This window comes from Podarcis melisellensis (assembly GCF_964234715.1).
Source record: "Podarcis melisellensis genome assembly, chromosome: 1".
In the NCBI taxonomy this organism is placed as follows: Eukaryota; Metazoa; Chordata; class Lepidosauria; order Squamata; family Lacertidae; genus Podarcis; species Podarcis melisellensis.
In genome coordinates, this window is record NC_138528.1 from 80,772,349 (window position 1) to 80,792,257 (window position 19,909).

Genomic DNA, 19,909 nt, shown 5'->3' on the forward strand with positions numbered 1-19,909 from the left:
TGTTTCTTTTTGAAATGGTGGATTTAATTAAAACAACAACAACAACAGCCCAATAGTTGAGCAATGCTTTATTGGGACTAACTCAAATGTCTCAAAAGAATGAGCAAGCGTTTGAGTTGCAGAGTTGTTCAGGGCATATACTAAGAAAAAACACGAGGGGGAGGAGAGGGAAATAGCTCCTTGAAAGGGATTTGTGCTTCTGATATGGTGCATTACACGGACAACCTTCTAACGGGGGGCTAGTCTGTGGTCCCAGTTAGTATGGCCAATAGGAATGATGGGAGTTGTAGACCAGCAACACCTGGAGGGACACAGATTAGCCACCTGTTTTAAAAGGCACTGTAAAAGTAAAGTGAGCGGCACCGAACCATAAGGAAAACACACATCCTTATTAGGGCAATTCCATTATTAGGCTTACCTATTTCAAAATAGTGTGCAAAGTTCAACCATCGGGCTAGATTGTGAACAGAGCAGTGGGGTGGTGGGTTAGAAGAAATTTGTTTCTGGCTGATATTGAGGCCACTGAGTCTGCAGGGCTTTTAAGTGCTTATGCTCACAATGTTAAATAAATAAACCAGAAAATAACACTTGCAACCATAAGTATCTTATTTTTCCTTCTTTTAATATTTTCAATGGGGGGGGAGGTGACAAAAAATTTTCAGCACCGGGTACCACCTGACCTTGCTATGCCTCTGGGAAGAAAGGGTGAGTGAAGAGCTACATCAGGAAGAGGGGATTGGGGTAAAGATCTACATTGGGTACAAGAGTGGGAGGAGACCAGCAGCACCTCCTATTTGTCAAGAGGTCATTGTGGGTGAAGAGCTGCAGAGAAGATGGCAGATCTGGCCTCCAAGGAGTGTGCTGCAGCTACCACTGCTATCATGGCGGCAGCAGCAGCAATGAGCAATGTATTCCTTGCAGGGCCGATCTGCTTGCCTTGTGGATCTTGCCACCTGAGGCAGCCACCTCACCTTGCCTCATGGGTGGGCCAGCCCTGTGTACTGCTATGCAAGGCCAATTGTCCTCTGCAAAACTGGCAGAATAATAATCGGTTCCAAACCAGATTTGCCCCTCTCTCTTTTTTTTCTAAAATAGGGAATCATGGGTTTTGGAAGACAGAATTTGTGTTTTAGTTGTCTCTAACTGTGATGGTCATTTGTTTAAAACTATTTTTTAATGCTGTGTTTGGTATTGCTGTAACTAGCCTTGGGACCTTCTGGTGTGGCCCATAAAAGATCTCCCCCTAAAGGCTGAGGTGGCATTTCTGTTAAACTCATTATCAGCGGGGCTAGTTTTACAGCTGCAAGCGTGTAACCTGACCACAAAACTGGTAACAACCAGTGAAGGAGGAAATCAACAGCTGACTGTTAAAAATTTAAAAGAACTCCATTGAAAGTGCAAGGAACCTCCTGATATGTACATTGCATTTCAAGGACTGTGGTGGGAGAAGATATGGTGAGGTGTTAGCAGTGGTGTAGCAATCGTAGCAATCGGCGCCCCGGATGCGGGTGCTGGGGAGCAAGGAGTGGAGGGTGGCCTCACCAACCCAAGCCCTCACCACTGACCGAGCCACGGTGATCTGAGCTGCCAGCGAGTGATGTGAAGTGAGGAGAGGGAGAAAGAGGCTTGAAGCTGTCCCTCAAGGAGGGTAGACCTGAGGGCTGTTCACAAAAGAGGAGACAGCTGCCAGAGACTCTCACCTCTCCTCCTGGGTTAAACCACAGAGCCTAGGACTTGCCAATCAGAAGGTCGGCGGTTCGAATCCCCGCGACGGGTGAGCTCCCGTTGCTCAATCCCAGCTCCTGCCAACCTAGCAGTCTGAAAGCACATCAAAGTGCAAGTAGATCAATAGGTACCGCTCCGGTGGGAAGGTAAACGGTATTTCTGTGCGCTGCTCTGGTTCGCCAGAAGCGGCTTAGTCATGCTGGCCACATGACCTGGAAGCTGTACACCGGCTCCCTTGGCCAGTAAAGCGAGATGAGCGCCGCAACCCCAGAGTCGGTCACAACTGGACCTAATGGTCAGGGGTCCCTTTACCCTTTACCTTTACCTTTCATACTTGAACACCCAAGGGAATTTCCCTGACAAGGCTTGACAAGATGGCATTATATTATGCTCAAGATACAGATTCTTGTTCTTTGCCTTAAGGTGCTCCCCTCGCGTGCTTGCAGCCCTTATCCACCATAATGTTTCTTGCTATGGGTTTGAGGAGACACCAGCTAGCATGAAGATTTTATGCTGGAACATGTAGTCCCTGGGTCTGGGGTTGGGCCATAGGATAGAGGGAGAGCATCTCTTTTGCATGCAGAAGGTCCCAGGTTCAACCCTTGACATCTCTAGGTGGGCCTGGGGAAAAGACTCCTGCCTGTAACCCTGGAGAGCTGCTGCCAGCCAGTGTTGACAATACTGAGCTAGATGCACCAATAGTGTGACTCATAATCAAGGAGTTTCCCATGTTCCTAGCAGGACTCAAACAGTAGATTGGCATCATCCCCGTTGGTCTGTAGATTGGCATAATCACACTTGTCTGAAAGCAGCTGGAGTTTAATAGATACGCATAGTGCTTAGCTACTTTCTTAATGTCATGGTATGAGGACTATGCCGGATGGGCACAGATAGGAATTGGCAATTGCATTTTGAAATACTACAGCCGAGTTCAAACATTTGTTGAACACAACTGAGGTGCTTCCCCCCAGCATAGCAAGACAGATCTTTCATTGTCCTAGCAAAAAATGGACTTCCCCAGTGATTCCAACAGTCACCAGTATTGCCCCATTCTTCGGGCACAATGTTGTACCTTCTTTTTTCATAAAGAGCTGCATACTTGCTAAACTATCTAAACATTCTTGCACCACCAGCTTTTAAAAAAAGGAAACCAGTTCTCCTAAAGTTGCAAAACTATTCTGAGAAGTAGGAGAGCGAGCAGAGTTTGTGATGTCGCAACCACCAGCCAATTGATGCTATGCATGGGGGCGGGGGGGGGGAGGGATTGTAATGAGCTGGCAGAACTGTCTCCTGCCCTTGAGAGGTCTTGTTGTTTAGTCGTTTAGTCGTGTCCGACTCTTCGTGACCCCATGGACCAGAGCACGCCAGGCACTTTTGTCTTCCACTGCCTCCCGCTGTTTGGTCAAACTCATGCTGGTAGCTTCGAGAACACTGTCCAACCATCTCTTCCTCGTTGTCCCCTTCTCCTTGCGCCCTCCATCTTTCCCAACATCAGGGTCTTTTCCAGGGAGACTTCTCTTCTCATGAGGTGGCCAGGTATGTCTAAAGTGCCCTCCCACTCTGCCACTCATATAATGTGATGAGTGGGGAATAGTAGGCGCTGTGTGTTTGTGACCTGCATGACTGTGAATCTTGCATGTGTTTTCTGTGTGAGAAAGGGAATATGCAAGTGAGAGGGTGAGTTAGCCAGACCAGTGCTATTTTTCTAGAAAAAGAGGTGCTGGTTCTCACCATGAACACCTTCCTCATTCTCTTAGGATGGCAATGGTGCTCACCTGAGAGGTGCTGGAACGGAGTTCCTGAGTTCCCCCTGGAAAAAGCCCTGGCTATTCTAACTACCTGCATGTAGCCTCCCCTGCGCGCACGCGCACACACACACACACCTGTCCAGGTTTGGCCAGGGGTGATTGTGGCCCCTGGGTTCATAAATGTTAGCCACGCCTGGTGTATAACATAGTCAATCTATTTTTACATCTTGCAATTAACTTTCTGCCTTTCCTATATTTCTATCCTACCCTTCCTCCTAAGGCAGCCCCAAGCAGCAAATAACAAAGTAGCAGAAGAATACAACTTTAGGCTATAGTGCTAAAGGGAACTACTTACATATTAGGATCATCAAAAGCAATCCTGATTTAGAACACATTATGACTCAGAATACTTGGTGCATATCAATTATGTGAAAATCCTCCAGACTTAATTCCCACTAATTAACTAAAATGCTTTCCAACATATTACAGGGAGCATTAGCGAGTAAACCAGTCTGGCAAGGAATGAAAAGCTTATTAACAGTAATTTGGAAGCAAAAAAAATCCCATAGTAATAAAAATGATATTAAAAGCAATGCAAAATATTTATGATAACATCTGAAACAACCAAAACCTACTAAAACCAGCTTGGAGCTCCCAAGATTACAGGAGATGGCACAGCTCACCCTAGAATAGTATAATATAAGACCACAACCAATACTATGCTTTCTTTCCCTGTCCAAAAATCAAGGCTGTGGGGGAGGAAAGGTGTCAGAACTGGGGCATCATGACCAGTCCTTGGAGACTTTGCATACAGATGTGGACCCAGCTTCTGGGGCTCAGCAATCCTCAAATGTAACTGCGGAGGACAATGTTAAGGGAGAGCAGTCTGTGGACCACCCCGGGGGGAGAGGGCTGGACTTTAAGCAAAGTTTCTCAAGTGCAGAACAGTGCACAACATCACTGGCTCACTCAGGGTCCTTCACTCCCTTGTACATCTCTAAAGAGAGAACACCACTGGAGCCAACTAATGACACCAGAGGGCATGGCTCCAAGCCAGCCATGCAGTTGGACTCTGATCATTGTAGAAATCCAGGCTGAGGAGTTTTTGCACCCCCGCCTTGATGTTGTTGGAATATGACTCCCATCATCCTTGACTATTGACCCAACTCACTGGGGATGATGGGAATTGTAGTCCAACAGCATCTAGAGGGCCACAGGTTCTGTTTCCCTGGTAGAGGTAGTGCCTGGTCACAAGCCTCATTTACCCTAGGAGCTCTCCTAGGTCCTGCAGTCCCTGAGTTTGTTCTGCTACTTGGCATCTACCGTGGTACCTTGGTTCTCAAACGCCTTGGTTCCCAAACACTGAAAACCTGGAAGTAAGTGTTCCAGTTTTCGAATGTTTTTTGGAAGCCGGACGTCCGATGCAGCTGTCAGCTATTGTTTCCAGGGCGCCTGCACCAATCAGAAGCCGCGCCTTGGTTTTTGAACATTTTGGAAGTCAAACAGACTTCCAGAACAGATTAAGTTCAAGAACCAAGGTACCACTGTATTTGGCACTTTTGTTTTTGCTATTTATTTTGCGTTTTTGTTTTTGAGGTTTTTTCGGTTAATTTGTTTTTGTGACTGTGTGGAACCCAGTTCAGCTACTCATTGATTGATTGATTGTGTGACTGCGGAAATGGATAAAAGCCCCCCATTCAAACAATGACTACCATCAGTGCAGGTAAGAAAAATAATTTAATTTTAATTTTTATCATTTACAATACTGTCTCTTTTATTTTATAGTACATTACACTGGTTATTACTTTCATTTTATGGATCAATGGTCTCATTAGATAGTAAAATTCATGTTGAATTGCAGTTTTAGGGGTTGTTTTTAAAAGTCTGGAATGGATTGATCCATTTTGCATTACTTTCTATGGGAAAGCACGCCTTGGTTTTGGAACACTTTGGTTTTGGAAAGGACTTCTGGAACGGAGTAAGTTTGAGAACCAAGATACCACTGTACTAACGTCTACCTGCTGCATCCCTGTAAGATGACTCTCCTCACACCTTGCTCAGAACCTCATTGGTTCACAGCCTGGCCAGAATTGGATACCTTGCGTGGCTGCAGTGAACACACTTGTGATGACTTTACTGCATGTCCATGAACTAAGAAGCTCAGTTCTACAAGTTGTGAAGTAATGGTAAAGCAAATAATATTTCTAAGCATATTCAGAACACCATTCTGTGGTCCCTGAGTAAATGTAAACTGCTTTGAGGTTTTATTACAATTGAGTGAGATATAAAAATGTCGTGAAATGAATAAATAAACACAGGCAGTCCTGCATACAGCTGCTGAGAGGCCTTTCCTACACATTTTCCAGCCTGCAAAAATCACTTCTATATAAGAAAAAATGGAGAGCTTACACTAAATTTTCACATGTAATAACACCACATGTCACAATGTGCTGAGAAGCTGCCATAGCCTGTGGCTTCCCACTGCGTATACAGAACATACACAAAGGAGTTTGTCACAAAAGTGGCTTTCATGCTTTTTCCTACACCTTTTCTATGTAAGAAAAGGTTCACAACTAAAATGGCTCCATCTCTCACACCATAATCCTTTGCATGCCAGCTCATAGGCAGTAGGCATGGCATGTAGGACTGCAGCCTTAAAGCATTTCAAAAAGAGGTCTAGAAGGAAGCTGTCTGAAAAAAGTAAATGCTGCAAGGACCTTACCTTTATTTTTTAGACTTTTTGGACTTTTCCTTTAAAGCATTTTTAGGAACATAGGAATAGCTTGCTGGAACAGGCCAGTGGTCCAGTATCCTGTTCTCATAGTGGCCAACCAGATGCCTGTGGGAAACCAAGGAGCAGAACATGAACACAAGAGAACTCTCTCCTCCTGTGGTTTCCATAAACTGGTATTCCGAAGCATTGCTGGTAGAGCATAGCCACCGTGGCTAGGAGTGACTGGCAGTCCTCTCCTCCACGAAATGGTCTGTCTCCTGGGTGAGTGAGTTTCATAGCTTGACTATGCACTGTGTGAAGAAATACTTTCTCTGTCCAGTTGAAGGGAGACCTAGAGTGCATATCCCTGGTAATCGGGACAGATTGATGATTCTACTGGTTTACCTCCCGACTCGCTGCCCAGCAGGCTCCCTGCCTGAGCTGACAGAGCTGGTCTCAGCAGCAGTGTTGAAGACTCCCAGATTGCTGGTTCTGGGGGACTTCAGCATCCATGCCAAAGCCGTTGGCTCTCAGGTTTCTCAGGACTTCCTGGCTGCCACGGGGCTGTCCCAACATGTCATGAGAGACTACCTGGGAAGCAGATGCTGCAAGAGACACGATAAATGTAACAAATGACCCCTGTTGGGAGAGGGAATGGCATGGAATGGCTGGAATGCTCAACCAGGTTGTACTTCCAGAGAACTGTCATTTTCCAGGTGAGAATCGATCACATATTGGCAAATTCAGGTACAGCAATTAAAGTGGGTTTGGCGTCCTTGCACAACAAACCTGCTTAGAATTCTTTTTGCAGTAAGGAAAGCGATCCTGCAGCCACCCTGAAAACAAATTGGGATAAATGCTCAATCAACCAGCCTCCTGAAAGCATCCACAAAGTATTATTACTATTATTAATTACCCACTGTTCATCCTCAGGTCTCAGGGTGGATTGCAACACTTGTGGCCTGACTCGTAGACCGTGCTGCAACATTTTATTATAGGTCCGACTTGTGGCCGCTGATTATCTGTTTGAAAAATTGTGTTTAAAAGCAGCTGGAAGGTTGGAAACATCTGGTTGGCCACTCTGAGAACATTTAGCTGGACTAAATGGACCATTGGCCTGATCCAGCAGGTTCCTCTTAGGTTCTTATGAGGGAGTGAAATGTTGGTGCCAAATTATGGAGAAAAAATTGTGACCACACGAGCAATTGTACCTAACAGCTGAAATCCATAAACTCCTCAGTTCAGAGCTCCCCTCCCTGAAGTCTAGACAGTTTCAAGGCTGCTATAAAAGTGAGCCTGCACTGCTGATCGTAATAGCTGATGCCTGTAATTTTGACAACCTTGGCTTTGATCTTAGTCTTCAATAACAAATTAGTTTCACAAGTACAGAACAAAGCAAAACCCAAGGTCTTTTGCAGTTCTCATTCACTTAGGGCACATGAAGATGAATTGCAGGGTATATATAACTTGTAACAGTGAGTTCAGAGGCAGGGAGTGGTGAAAAGTAATCTGAACATATGATAATTCTTAGAACTTTATAGGGACTTATTATCATTCACCCTGAATGTGCCTGTCATGGTGTTTGCTTAGGAAGAAAAGGCTTGATTTAGAAAACCTGTTTGCCGAGTCCTCCCCGCCCCCCATAGAATTGTAGGTAGATTTCTACTGAAGAGATATGTACCGGTAGTCTGGCCCACATCAAATTTTTCTACATGGTGTATTTGACCTCCCAGTCATTTTTCCTTTGTATCCTCCACCACCTATGCCTGGGCTGTACCACTTCAGATTGGAAAGAAGGGGTCTGTTCAAAATATAAAACAAACATGCCAGGAAGACTATCCAGTTCCGGTGGACACTGTGAATGGTGTTGCAAGTTCTAGGACACAAGTTAGCACTGTCTTGTAAGGGTCACGGCTGATACTGTTGGTAGATAAGCTCTAGTAGGCTTCACACATTTCAATAAAATGTGTATTGCATCTGCTAAATAGGTACTCTACTGTTGAATCAGTTTTTGCCAGCCTGATGTTCTTTAGATGTTTTGGACTGCAACTTCCATCAGTCCCAGTTTGATCCACTCAGTTAAGTCATGAAATGTGGATCTGCGCACAAGTATGGACCCAACAATATCTGTGGTTTTGTCATAATGACACCAGAGGGTGCAACTGCACAGTATCACAAACTCTGCAAGCTTACCATCCTACTGTCTTGGGAAACACCATCATGCTGAAGCAATTTGGATTAGGGGTTTTTGCATTTTCTTCTAACACGCCTCCCCAACAAATAAAGGAGGACTTTTTTTTTCGATACACGGCAACATTTTACTGTATTTTCAATACAAACTCTGAAAGCAATATCCATACAGTCCCAGCATGGTATGCTAGGATCTGGAATGCTTAGCTGCTTCCTTTAAAAGCTCTTTAAAGAGAAACAGACTGTCAAAGCAGAAGGCCAACGCCCTATGTGAGTAAAACAAAACAAAATCATTAATGTAAATGTTACTCCTTTTGTTTGGAATTAATACTACCCATTATTAAAAATATTTATTATTTTTAAGTTTGTTTCTGAACATTTGAAGTTCTGCCTATGTGTATTGAGTGAAAAAGAAGTATGCAATATGGTCTTTTTAAAAATGCATTTAAAAATTAAATAAAAGGCCTTCACTAATAATAATTATAAAAGCCGTCCCTGTCCAAGAAGTTTTAGGAAGCTAAAAGATTCAAATATGTCAAAAACATATTTTATTTACTTTATACCATTTATATACTGCTTGATTGTAAAAAAAACAACCTTCAAAGCGATTTTCAAAAGTAGGAAAACAATAAAAAACAGTAAACACACTTTAAAACAACTAGTTGAAACATTCAGATAATAATAATTAAAATCAGTGATCATCATAGCAACACAGAGCACCTGAAAATTGCTGAGGATCTTGGCAGACCCCTTCATGATTTTTTCACCTGTTGTAGCAATTGTAATGTGCTGCACTAGATGCTGTATAATTTTTCACTGTATTTTTATTGCCTCTTCTTTTCTTGTATGTTATCACGTTACAATTTGGATTCCATAGGGTTCAAATAGCAATACAATAAAATTCAATATAAGAAATAAAAAAGCAATTAAAGATACAATCAAAAATCAATATGAATGTTTAATGCAACAATGCAAATGATAAACTGAAGCTGAGGAGGTGGGATTCACCAACAGTGTCTTTCAGGGTCTTTCAGGCTAGTTTCTAAGCAGCTGTGCCTTCAGGGCAGGACTTTGGGGGCCTCATTTTGCTTTGACTGCCACATAATCTAACCTCCCCACAAACAAATCAGATTGAATGCTCCTTAAACAGAAAGTGCCATCTAATCTCCTTGAAAACAAATTGGGATGAATATGCAGGTCCTCTGGAAATGCTCCCACACGACCCAATTGCTCCACTGTTGTAAACCTAGCATTATATCTCCCAGAATTATGACAGTGATCGTGGCTTCTAATTTGACCCCATAATGTCCCTATTTCCCCTGCTTTAGAGAAGCCGTCCTGGTTTCTGATTGGATCGGAATGTCCCACTTTTCCTTAGGATGTGCCTATTTTCATTAGAGAAATGTTGGAGCAAATGGAGTTATTTGACCCCTGAGACGTCTGAAGGCAATCCTGTATAGGGATATTTTTTATGTTTAATGTTTTATCATGTTTTTATATATGTTAGAAGCTGTCCAGAGTGGCTGGGGCAACCCAGTGTGGGGTATAAATAGTAAAATTATCATTATGAAATGGGACGTTCCTATTTTCATTGGAGAAATGTTGGAGGGTATGCAAGGAGTCTTGATTTTTTAAAAAATGCTTTGTGCATCCACATCTAATCTTGCACCTTTCTAAAAATTATTTATTTTTGTGTGTTTTTTTCTTTTTGTAAATCTACTGAAAAATAGAATAGAATAGAATAGAATAGAATAGAATAGAATAGAATAGAATAGAATAGAATAGAATAGGTGGAATCCAGGAGCTCACCAAGACAGTAGCTAAGTTCCTCTAATTGATTTTTTGTCGCCGAAGTACGCTACAGGATCCTGCCCTTGCTGGAGACCCACAGAGATGAAATAGATTGCTCGCCTCTTCTTCCCTTTGGCAAATGACTGTACTGTTGAAATGGTGACGAGATCACACTGGCCTATTTATTCTGAATGTTTGTCTGTGATGCCAATAAAGGTTTGACGATGATGAATAGAATAGGGATTAAGGAGTTTTCTCAGGTGGAGGGTGTGTGTGCTGTGTCCCTTTGGTGGAAATGCTCTGTGGGCTGGGGGACGGACGGACATGGGGGTGTCAAGAAGTTGAGGGGAGTGAGAAATGTCTGTATTTTCACCTGAGGAATGTTGGAGGGTATGTAGCCATCTCCAAACACCAGCCTTCTCTACACAAGGGCAAAGTACACACTATAACTTTAATTATAGTTCTGTGAGGTTTTCCCCTGGATTTGGGGGTAGGCGGGTGGGCTAGGAAAGGGCTTCAACCTGCTTCAATGTATGGTGAGTGTGGCAGCCATAGCAAAGGGAGAGGGAAGCTGTTTCCGGCTCCAGGGTGAGGGCCAGCTGTTGTTGACCTTGCTCCCCACCCACGCAGCGCAAGAGGCAGGAGGGGAGTGGTGTTGCATGCTGCGGTTATTGTAATGTGGCGCTTATGAGCGTTTTTGTCTGCTGGCTCGTTTGCTGCAGAGGGAGAGAGAGGGTTTTTTTCTGGCCTGCTGGTAGAACCTGCTCTCAAGAGAGATGGGAGAGGAGCATGAGAGATGGTGGCTGGATTAATTGGTGGTTTTTCTGTTTCTCTGCAATGGGGTTAACCGATGCTCCCAGCACACAACAAGTATGATGGATGGGTGTGTTGCAATGTTACTGTTTTGATTAATTTATGGCACTTTGATTGTATATTTCTTTTATATTCATATGCTGCTCACTGCTTTCGGCCACCCAGCGGTCTATAAATAAGTCATAGCATATACCGCAATTGTAAACAGCCATTTTGGTCAGAAAAGTGCAGCAACTTTCAGGCAGGCGTTGGGTCCGTGCTGGCCAGGGGTGGGGGAAAGCTCCTGTCGTCCTCCTGAGAAGAAGTAATTCAGAGAAGCAGTCCACACCAGACAGACACCTGAACGGGACAGAAACAATATGCGGAAGTCTGTGGCAAAGCAGCACAATCGGTGTGTTACCATATCCTCATTCTGGCCTCCTTTTTTTATGGTCAGGGCTGTGGCGGGGGGAGTCCCGCCAGCCCCCTTCCCCTTCCACAATATTTTCAGCCCTCAACTGCTTCTTTGCCTGCTGGGAGCACCTGTTTCCTGTAGCTGATGGAAATTATGTGTGCCCATTGAACAGCTGGGGCTGCAAGTGTGTCCAAAGGCTGCTGGGGGAGGGGTGCAAAAACAGACTGAGGGAAGATCCAACCTGATCACAGCATGCCATGCTCTGTGTTGGAGGGGCAGCAGGGTGTGAGGAGGAAAGCAGCCATTTTTTGTTGTTCCACACTGCTTTTGTTTTACCCAGCACACATTGGGGGTGAGGGCAGAGTTTAACTGGAGACAGGGTTTAAGCCCCTGAATGTCTTTCCGAGCCATGAAATATGCGAGAAGTAATCACAGAGGGCTCCTTCACAAGGCTGTTTTTTTGTGGCTGCACAGCAATTGCTGCCAAGCCTTTGATTCATCTCTGTCAGGGACTCTGTGTGGCGGCAGCAATATTCGAGTTGTTTTCCCCCCGGTCAGTGTAAGCAGTCGTGTGGTAAGTGTGCTGCACAGCAGCGTGGCCAGTCATAGAATTGTAGAGTTGGAAAGGACCCTGAGGCACATCTAGTCCAGGCATAGGCGAACTTGGCCCTCCAGATTTTTTGACCTACAACTCCCATGATCCCTAGCTAGCAGGACCAGTGGTCAGGGATGATGGGAATTGTAGTCCCAAAACATCTGGAGGGCTGAGTTTGCCTATGCCTGATCTAGTCCAAACCCCTGCAACAGGGATTGAACCTGCAACCTTGGTGTTATCAGCACCATGCTCTAACCAACTGAGCTATCTAGGGACTTCCTCCTTTATTCCACCCACCTCAGAGGGGGTGAGAGCGTCTCAGAGAATTCTCACCAAACTGCAGTTCCCAGGGATCTTTGGAGGAAGCCATGGCAGCTAAATTGGATGAAAACCTGGTTGCGAAGAACAGCTTTGCCACATGAGCAGAGGCCCGTGTAGTATTTGTGCATAGGAAGAAAGAGCAATCTCAGAGAGAGTGGCACCGTGTAGGACCATGTAGGACCAGCCCAAGACATTTTGCTGCCTGTGATGCAGCAGCAAATGGGGACCTCCCCACAAGTCAAAATGCTTTGTACTCAAGGCAAACCAAATTGTTTTGGCACCTGAGCCACAAGCACTCTTGTGAAGGTAACAGCAGCAACAACAACAACAAAAACACAATTTGTTGCCCTTTTTGGACCCCAAAACCAGCTGCTTGAGGTGCCTACCTCATTCCATTGGGGCTGGGCCAATGCAACTATGTACAGATAGACAGGCAGATCAGCTGGGATCCTATGCACATGCAAGGATCAAGACTGGCACAGCTGAGCAGCGCAAGAATTGAGCCCCTCAGAGGATCTGTGTGGCTTTGGTGTCTACTTGGCGTCTTGCCCCAAAATGCTGGCAGAAGAACCTCCTGCTGTAGCTTTCCACCCCCTGGAGTGAAACTGGGGCCTCTCTCATGGCAGAGCCCCACCACCATCAATGGTCCTCCTCTCCACCAGAAGAAGCCGTGGAGAGCATCCTAACCCTAGACACCCACGGCAATTAAAAGATGTTTTCACAGCTCCAAGTTCAGCTGTCTTTGTATGACTCCAACGACAACTCCCTGGTTGGTCCCTCCCCTCCCCTGCACACTTTTCATAGATAAATTTACGGGAAAGCCGGCAGTCATGTGGCTCTGCCTGTGCAATCCAGAAATAGTTTTACCACATGACTGAAGGAAGCAAAAACTTACCCCAAGAGATTACTGATGAAGACGAAAGCAACCGATTTTGACTCATTTATTTGAAACCTTTCTATACTACCCCTCAGTTTTAAAAACTTCCCATGACTGCTTGACAACTCGTCAAAAATAAAATTTAGTCCAGCAGCACATCCAAGCACAGTGTTCAAGCCTCAGCAAGGAGCAATAGCAGCTAAAAGAGTGAAATCAGCATTGTAAAAACCGATTCCCGCTAAAGTGCTGTGAGTGTGAGCACCCTACATTGAAAGCACATTTGTTGCACATTTAAAGGATGCAGCTTTCCCAAAAGAACCCTGTGAAGTGTAGTTTATCCCTCACGCAATTATAATTCCCAGCACCCAGTTCCTAGGATTCTTTGGGGGGAATGTGCTTTTAAATGTATGGTTTGCATGTGTGTTATACCAAGAACAAGAAGGACTAGGGAGGAGCAAAGCATCTGTGAGCATCCCTCTGTGAGCCTCAAGCGGTCCTGGCAAGCCATACTTTGGCTTTGCTTTATCGTTTTGTGCAAACCAATGTTTCGTGTGATTTTGCACTGTGGATCGGGGGTCAGGGAAGGAAGAGAAATAATTCATTGGAATGTTTTAGAGTTACTTCTATTGACCCAACAATGTACCAAATCAGTTCTCCCATGTAGGGCCAGCCTGTCCGTGAGACAGATGGAGGCAGCTGCCCCAGGTGGCAGAATCCAAGGGGCAGTGTCCTTCCAGGTTCCAGCGATATCTCGCAGGCTTCTCATGAGATCTCATGGGAAACTGCCGCTCCTTCTCCTTGCTTCTCTAGCACTGTCGCAGGCACACACCCACACCCTGCCTGGAAACTGAAGAGAACATTTGTGGCCAGCAAGATATTGTGGGGCTCTCATGAGATCTTGCCAAAAGCTGCCACTCCTCCCTTTCCCCAAGACTGGGGGATGTCCTCCTACCTCTGCCACTGCCAGAGAAGGGAGAAGTTGTTGCTTCTAGGTTTTGGTGAAATCTCACAGACCTCTCACGAGATCTTGTGGACCTCTCATGAGATCTTGCTGAAACCGAGAAGACATGCTGTGGCACAGGGCCATCTTTGGCAGATGCAGCACCAGGGTGCAAATATCTGCCCAGTGCCCCAAATTACTATGGATAGTGTTGGGGTGGCCATAGCTGCATACTGCCAGCCATCCGGGGGGGGGGGACGACTCTCCCCCATGCCGCTGTGGGAGAGCGATCCCCGCAGAGGCTTGGGAGTGAAGTTGTGTGCCTGCCAGCCATATGGTTGGTGGTGCGCAGCTGGCGGGCATGCAGGGAAAGGGGAGGCCGCCAGCAAAGCCACGTAGCTCCCCCACTTGCTGGGGCGCCCCTGAGAGGCCGGCACCCTGGCACGACGCACCACTAAGCCCTATGGGAAAGATGGCTCTGCTGTGGTGCTCCATAAGAGCAACACTGAGACTGGTAAAGGAAGCTGACCGGCAGTTGTAAGAAGGCAGGCAGGCAGGTGGGGGCTGATTGAGGGCAAACTGAGGTTAGTGGACAGTGCTCCATTTGCCCTCATGCGCCAGTCTCCTGTGCCTACCTCACAAGCGAGATCAAACTTAGAGGGATGAAATGAACTAACTGTTTGACTTAGAGCTGCGGCAGCCCATATGGTGCCCACCAGGGGTGGACTAGAAATCCCATCTGCCACAGCCAGCATGACCAAGGAGCATGGATCATGGGAGTTGTAGTGTCGTCCACAACATCTGCAGAGTACCAGGCTGTCTACCTCAGATTTCGAGAATCATTTCACTTCCACCATGTTAGAAAAGGTCAGAACACAATAGCAGAAATGAGTAAGTCGCCAGCTGTGAGGACTAACCACATGCTTCAGTTTCTGCTTTTGAATCTTTCTCAGCCCCAATCTGTTCTGAAATGAGGAAGTTAGAAAGAATAAGACAAAATGATACAGGAGCAAGTAAAACCCCTGTCCTTTATTTGTGGCACCAAATTGCTACAGGGAAACAGTGATTAAAAGTCATTTTTAAATGAATGATGCTGTTGCAATATTTCAAATCAAGGCTATCGCGTTATTAGATTATGACATAAAATCAACTTATGTCAAGTCTCACCTCCCGTTCAGACTGTTCCTTCCCCCTTTTGTTGTCTGCCCCCCCATACATATTTCAACGGCAAACTGAGACTGGAACACTTGCACTTTCATTTCTGCTGGCAACAGATTCAGTTCCACTTTTTTACTCACATGGCTGTGGGGAAGAGGTTATGTGCAGCAATCTGAACTGGAACCCCACCCCAGAAGCGTATCGCATCAGCAAAGAACAAACAAGGAAACAAAAACCCAGTTGGGTAATTCCAAAGAGACGAATGTAACATTTGTAAGTTGCTTGCCATAATATACTGCATGGGTAGGCAAACTAAGGCCCAGGGGCCGTATCCGGCCCAATCGCCTTCTCAATCTGGCCCACGGATGGTCCGGGAATCAGCGTGTTTTTACATGAGTAGAATGTGTCCTTTTATTTTAAATGCATCTCTGAGTTATTTGTGGGGCATGGGAATTCATTCACTTATTATTTTCAAAATATATTCCAGCCCCCCACTAGGTCTGAGGGACATTGGACCGACCCCCTGCTGAAAAAGTTTGTTGACCCCTGATATACTGTATTGTGTATTATCATGGTGCATAGTCAGGAAATCTGATCAGAAAGCAGCCATTCACAGTCAACAAACCCTTACCACAACCATTCTCCTGAACATTGCCTGGAAATTCTTACTATAACGCACCAGGCAGAAATAAGAAATGGCTGCTTCCTGTCACTACAAAGAAAGAAGTCATAGCTTTTTTTTCTCTTTTCCCGTGGCACAAAGCCCATTCTCTCACATAGAATTATGAGCCATTCTGTCTTTTTATTTAAATTCTTCCTTTGACTTGGCTGTGTGTTGGATTCCAGCAAAGCTGCTATTGTTTGGGGACCAATGTATTGAAACTGTTGCTGCCTAGTTCTAGGTGCCTCTTTCTGAACCTGCGTAATACCTACTCAGTAAAGCAATAAGGAAACATATATGCCCCAGTTGTTATACATATTTCTTATTGTGCTGTAAGCCTATCAGAGGCTGCTCTAAAGTTCATCCAACCTGAGAAAGAGAAAGTATAAAGCAGAATAGTTTTGCTTCCTCTTTAAATGATCAACCTTAGCATAAAAAGAAGGAAGCCTCTGCTGGGGTTACCACAAGCAGTAGAGAGAGAAGCACATTGAGACCATTCAGATGCTAGCTTTTCCTCTACACTGGTCGAGCCATGAGTAATTGGACAGGGATCGTTCTCTCCTTGACGCTCATAACTTGGGTATGTCGGGCACAGGAATCACCCTTGTGCCGTCCTTCCGTCACTGGATTTCAGGCATGCAAACAGGTCTTGAATCTTCCTGCACTGGAAGTTCTTCCTGGAGGTGGTTGGGATAACCTGAGGAATCTGGATATGGCAAGAGTGATCAGCCTAAACTACTCTTCGTGCAGCACTACGGAAGATGGGGCTTATTTCATCCCCAACGAGTTTTTCGTCATTGCCCGTAAACAGAACTCCCTGGAGATGAACTCAGAGATCATAGAGTCTTGGATGGATTACCAGTGTGCCACCTCCATTTCCGTCAATGCAGAGATGTCCTTTCTTTCTATCAATGGAAGGTTCTCCACTGACTTCCGCAGGATGAAAACCCACCAAGTGAGAGATCAGGCTGTGACCACCAGGGTTCAGGTCAGGAATTTGATGTACACTGTGAAATTCAACCCTGGTGCAATGTTAGACGAAGGCTTCCAGCGGCAGCTTGTCACCATTGCTAGCTATCTGGAGAACAACCACACACGAATGGCTGACTACCTGGCAGAGATCTTGGTCCTAAACTACGGCACTCATGTTATCACGGGAGTTGATGCTGGAGCCAGCCTCATCCAGGAGCACCAAGTGAAGTCCTCCTTTGTGAAAGATGGCAAGTCCTCGAGAATTTCTGTCACAGCTGCGGCTGGGGCCTCTTTCCTCAAAATGCTCCAGTTTGACATTAGCACTTCAGTGGCGACAGAAAACGCTTTCACCCAGCAGTATCAGGACAACCTCACTAGCTCCAGGCTGGAGAGTATTGGAGGGGTACCTTTTTACCCTGGCATTACCCTGAAAACTTGGCAAGAGGGAACCACCAACCAGCTGGTGGCTGTTGACCGTTCAGGCTTGCCTCTGCCCTTCTTCATCACCCCAGGAAATCTGCCGGGATTGCCCACCCCCACCGTGCAGAAATTGTCCAGGACTGTGGCATCTGCCATCTCCCGTTACTACACATTCAACACCTACCCTGGCTGCATCAACCCTGCCTCGCCCAACTTCAACTTCTATGCCAACATGGATGATGGGAGCTGTGAAGGGACAATGACCAACTTCACCTTTGGTGGAGTCTACCAGGAGTGTGCTCAGCTGGAAGGTCCTGATGCTGCTGCGCTCTGCCAGGACCTGGAGCAGAGGAACCCACTCACTGGAGACTTCTCTTGCCCCGAGGGTTATGATGCAATCAAACTGCGCTCCCAGCTACTTGAGGAAGGCTATAGCCACTTGGAGTGCCGCCAGGATTGCACGCTGTGGATATTCTGCAGACAGGTTTGCAACGATGTTTTCACCCCTTCCATGGTCCAGTTCAGCTCCTATTGGTGTGCAGCAAGAAACTCCGTCCCTCAACAGTCAGGGTTTCTTTTTGGAGGCCTCTTTAGTGCCCAGAGCCCCAACCCCATGACCAATAGCCAGTCCTGTCCCTCCAACTATTACCAGCTGAAGCTCTTGGACCAGCTCGTAATCTGCGTCAGCAACGATGCCCGGGCACAGAGGAACGCTATTCCTTTTGGGGGGTTCTTCAGTTGCCAGGTAGGAAACCCGCTGACGGGACACCACCGTGGAACAGATGATGACCCCTACTCCAAGAGGTGCCCAGCAGGGTTTGGCCAGCACCTGGCTCTGATCAGTGATGGCTGTGAAGTGCAATACTGTGTCCAGGCTGGGCGTTTCACAGAAGGGGCTTTACCCCAAGCCCGGCTCCCTCCCTTCACTCGCAAACCTGTCATGAGCTTAATTGCCACCAACACCGTCCTGGTGATGAACAGCCATGGTGACCAGGTTTGGATCAAGGACACCCAGACCCAGATGTGGAAGATAGGTAGCCCTGCCGATCTGCACAACATGAACGCTGCTGGTGGGAGCTTCTCAGGTGGAGAGACAGCAGGGGTCACTGTTGGTGCCACCACTGGCTTGGCCATCCTGATTGGCCTGTCGGTCTATGGGTGCAGGAGGTACAAGAAAAGGGAGTACAAAAACATCGGGGAAGAGGCGAGGAGTTTGACTTCAAGCAACAATGCCTGTGATTTCATGGGCGAAATAGAGGTTGAGCAGGAGCAGGAAAGACAAACAGTGTAGTGTGTATATTTGTGCGTGTGTATTTGTGTGTGTGTGTGTGTTACTATCAATTACATCAGGATGGGGACCTGTGGCCCTGAAGATGATGTTGGACTCCAGCTCCCATCAGCTCCAGCCAGCATGGGAGTAGTAGTCCAGTAACATCTGGAGGGACACTTGAATGCTGCTGTATGTCAGTCACCCCCAACCTGCTGCCCTCTAGCTGTTTGGGACTAGAACACCCATGGTCCTGACTATTGGCTACACTGGAAGGAGCTGGTGGGAACTGCAGTTCAAAGAAGGCTAGTGTATGTTCATGTGCTTTGCTGCAAATGCATGGCTATGAGCTTCTTCCTCCTACTGTCTCTTGTTCCTCTTCTCTAACTTTTCTAAGCAGAAGCACAGCAGCTCCCATAGGCATTTCCCATTAGGTCCAGGGCATTGGGAAGCTGCCGTATACTTAGCGGAATCCTTTGGTCCACCTAGATCAGAAGTGCCTCTTCCGACAAGCAGCAGCTCTCCAGCATTCTTTTTTGTTTTAAAATAATTTTTATTAAATGTTTTCTTTGTTTACAAAAGCACACATATTGTCTCTTTCTTCAGGCTGTGTTTTCTACAGATCAGTTACATTTTTTTGTGGGTCGTTGGTGTTATATGCAGTTTAGGGTTGGGAAGAAAAGGGGGGTGAGAGGGGACGAGGTGGTAAAGCTTATATTATTTTCCTTAGTGCATGTGTGGGGTTTTGGTGTCAGCGTCGCTTGGGGAGGTTCTCTTTCTATTCGCTTGTTGTTTCCTTGGTGGTGAGAGGTTGGGGGTGGCATAGTGTGTGGCTGATTGTCTTTGGTTGGCTGCAGTGGGATTTGTTTGTGCGTGGGGGGGGCATTGTTGGGTTAAGTTAGCCATATTGATTCACATACTGTCATTCTTGTTGTTGTCTTGTTGGGCTGTGTTTGTGATAAAGGGGAGCCATACTGGGGTGAAGGCATCCTCTTCTATTTCTCCCCATGTCAGTTTCAGTCTATTGCTTAGCTTTTCTAATAAGGCCGTTTCCCATACTACTTGATACCAGCGTCCCATGTTTATTTTTGACAGGTTCCTCCAGTGTCTGGCTATGATGTTTCTGACTGCAGAGAGTAGGTGGGTTGTGAGCTCTTTATGGTGTGAGTGGGCATTTGTGGCATTGCATTTCTGATAGGAGTTTCCCCCAACCTCGTCTATGGGCATAAGGGGCACATGCCTTTTCCTGGGGAGTTAGACTACAACAGAGGTGTGGCCTTCCAGATGCTGTCTGACTCCCAATCCCATCAGCCCAAGCTGGCAC

General features: G+C 46.1%; 1 protein-coding gene across 1 annotated transcript; it reads left to right on the plus strand.

Moving 5' to 3' along the window:
- Positions 1-16,376: 16,376 nt before the first annotated feature.
- On the plus strand, positions 16,377-19,166 carry MPEG1 (macrophage expressed 1). Its single transcript, XM_081923884.1, has one exon. The coding sequence runs from the start codon at positions 16,459-16,461 to the stop codon at positions 18,607-18,609; it is 2,151 nt and encodes a 716-aa protein (XP_081780010.1). The 5' UTR covers positions 16,377-16,458; the 3' UTR covers positions 18,610-19,166.
- Positions 19,167-19,909: the final 743 nt, after the last annotated feature.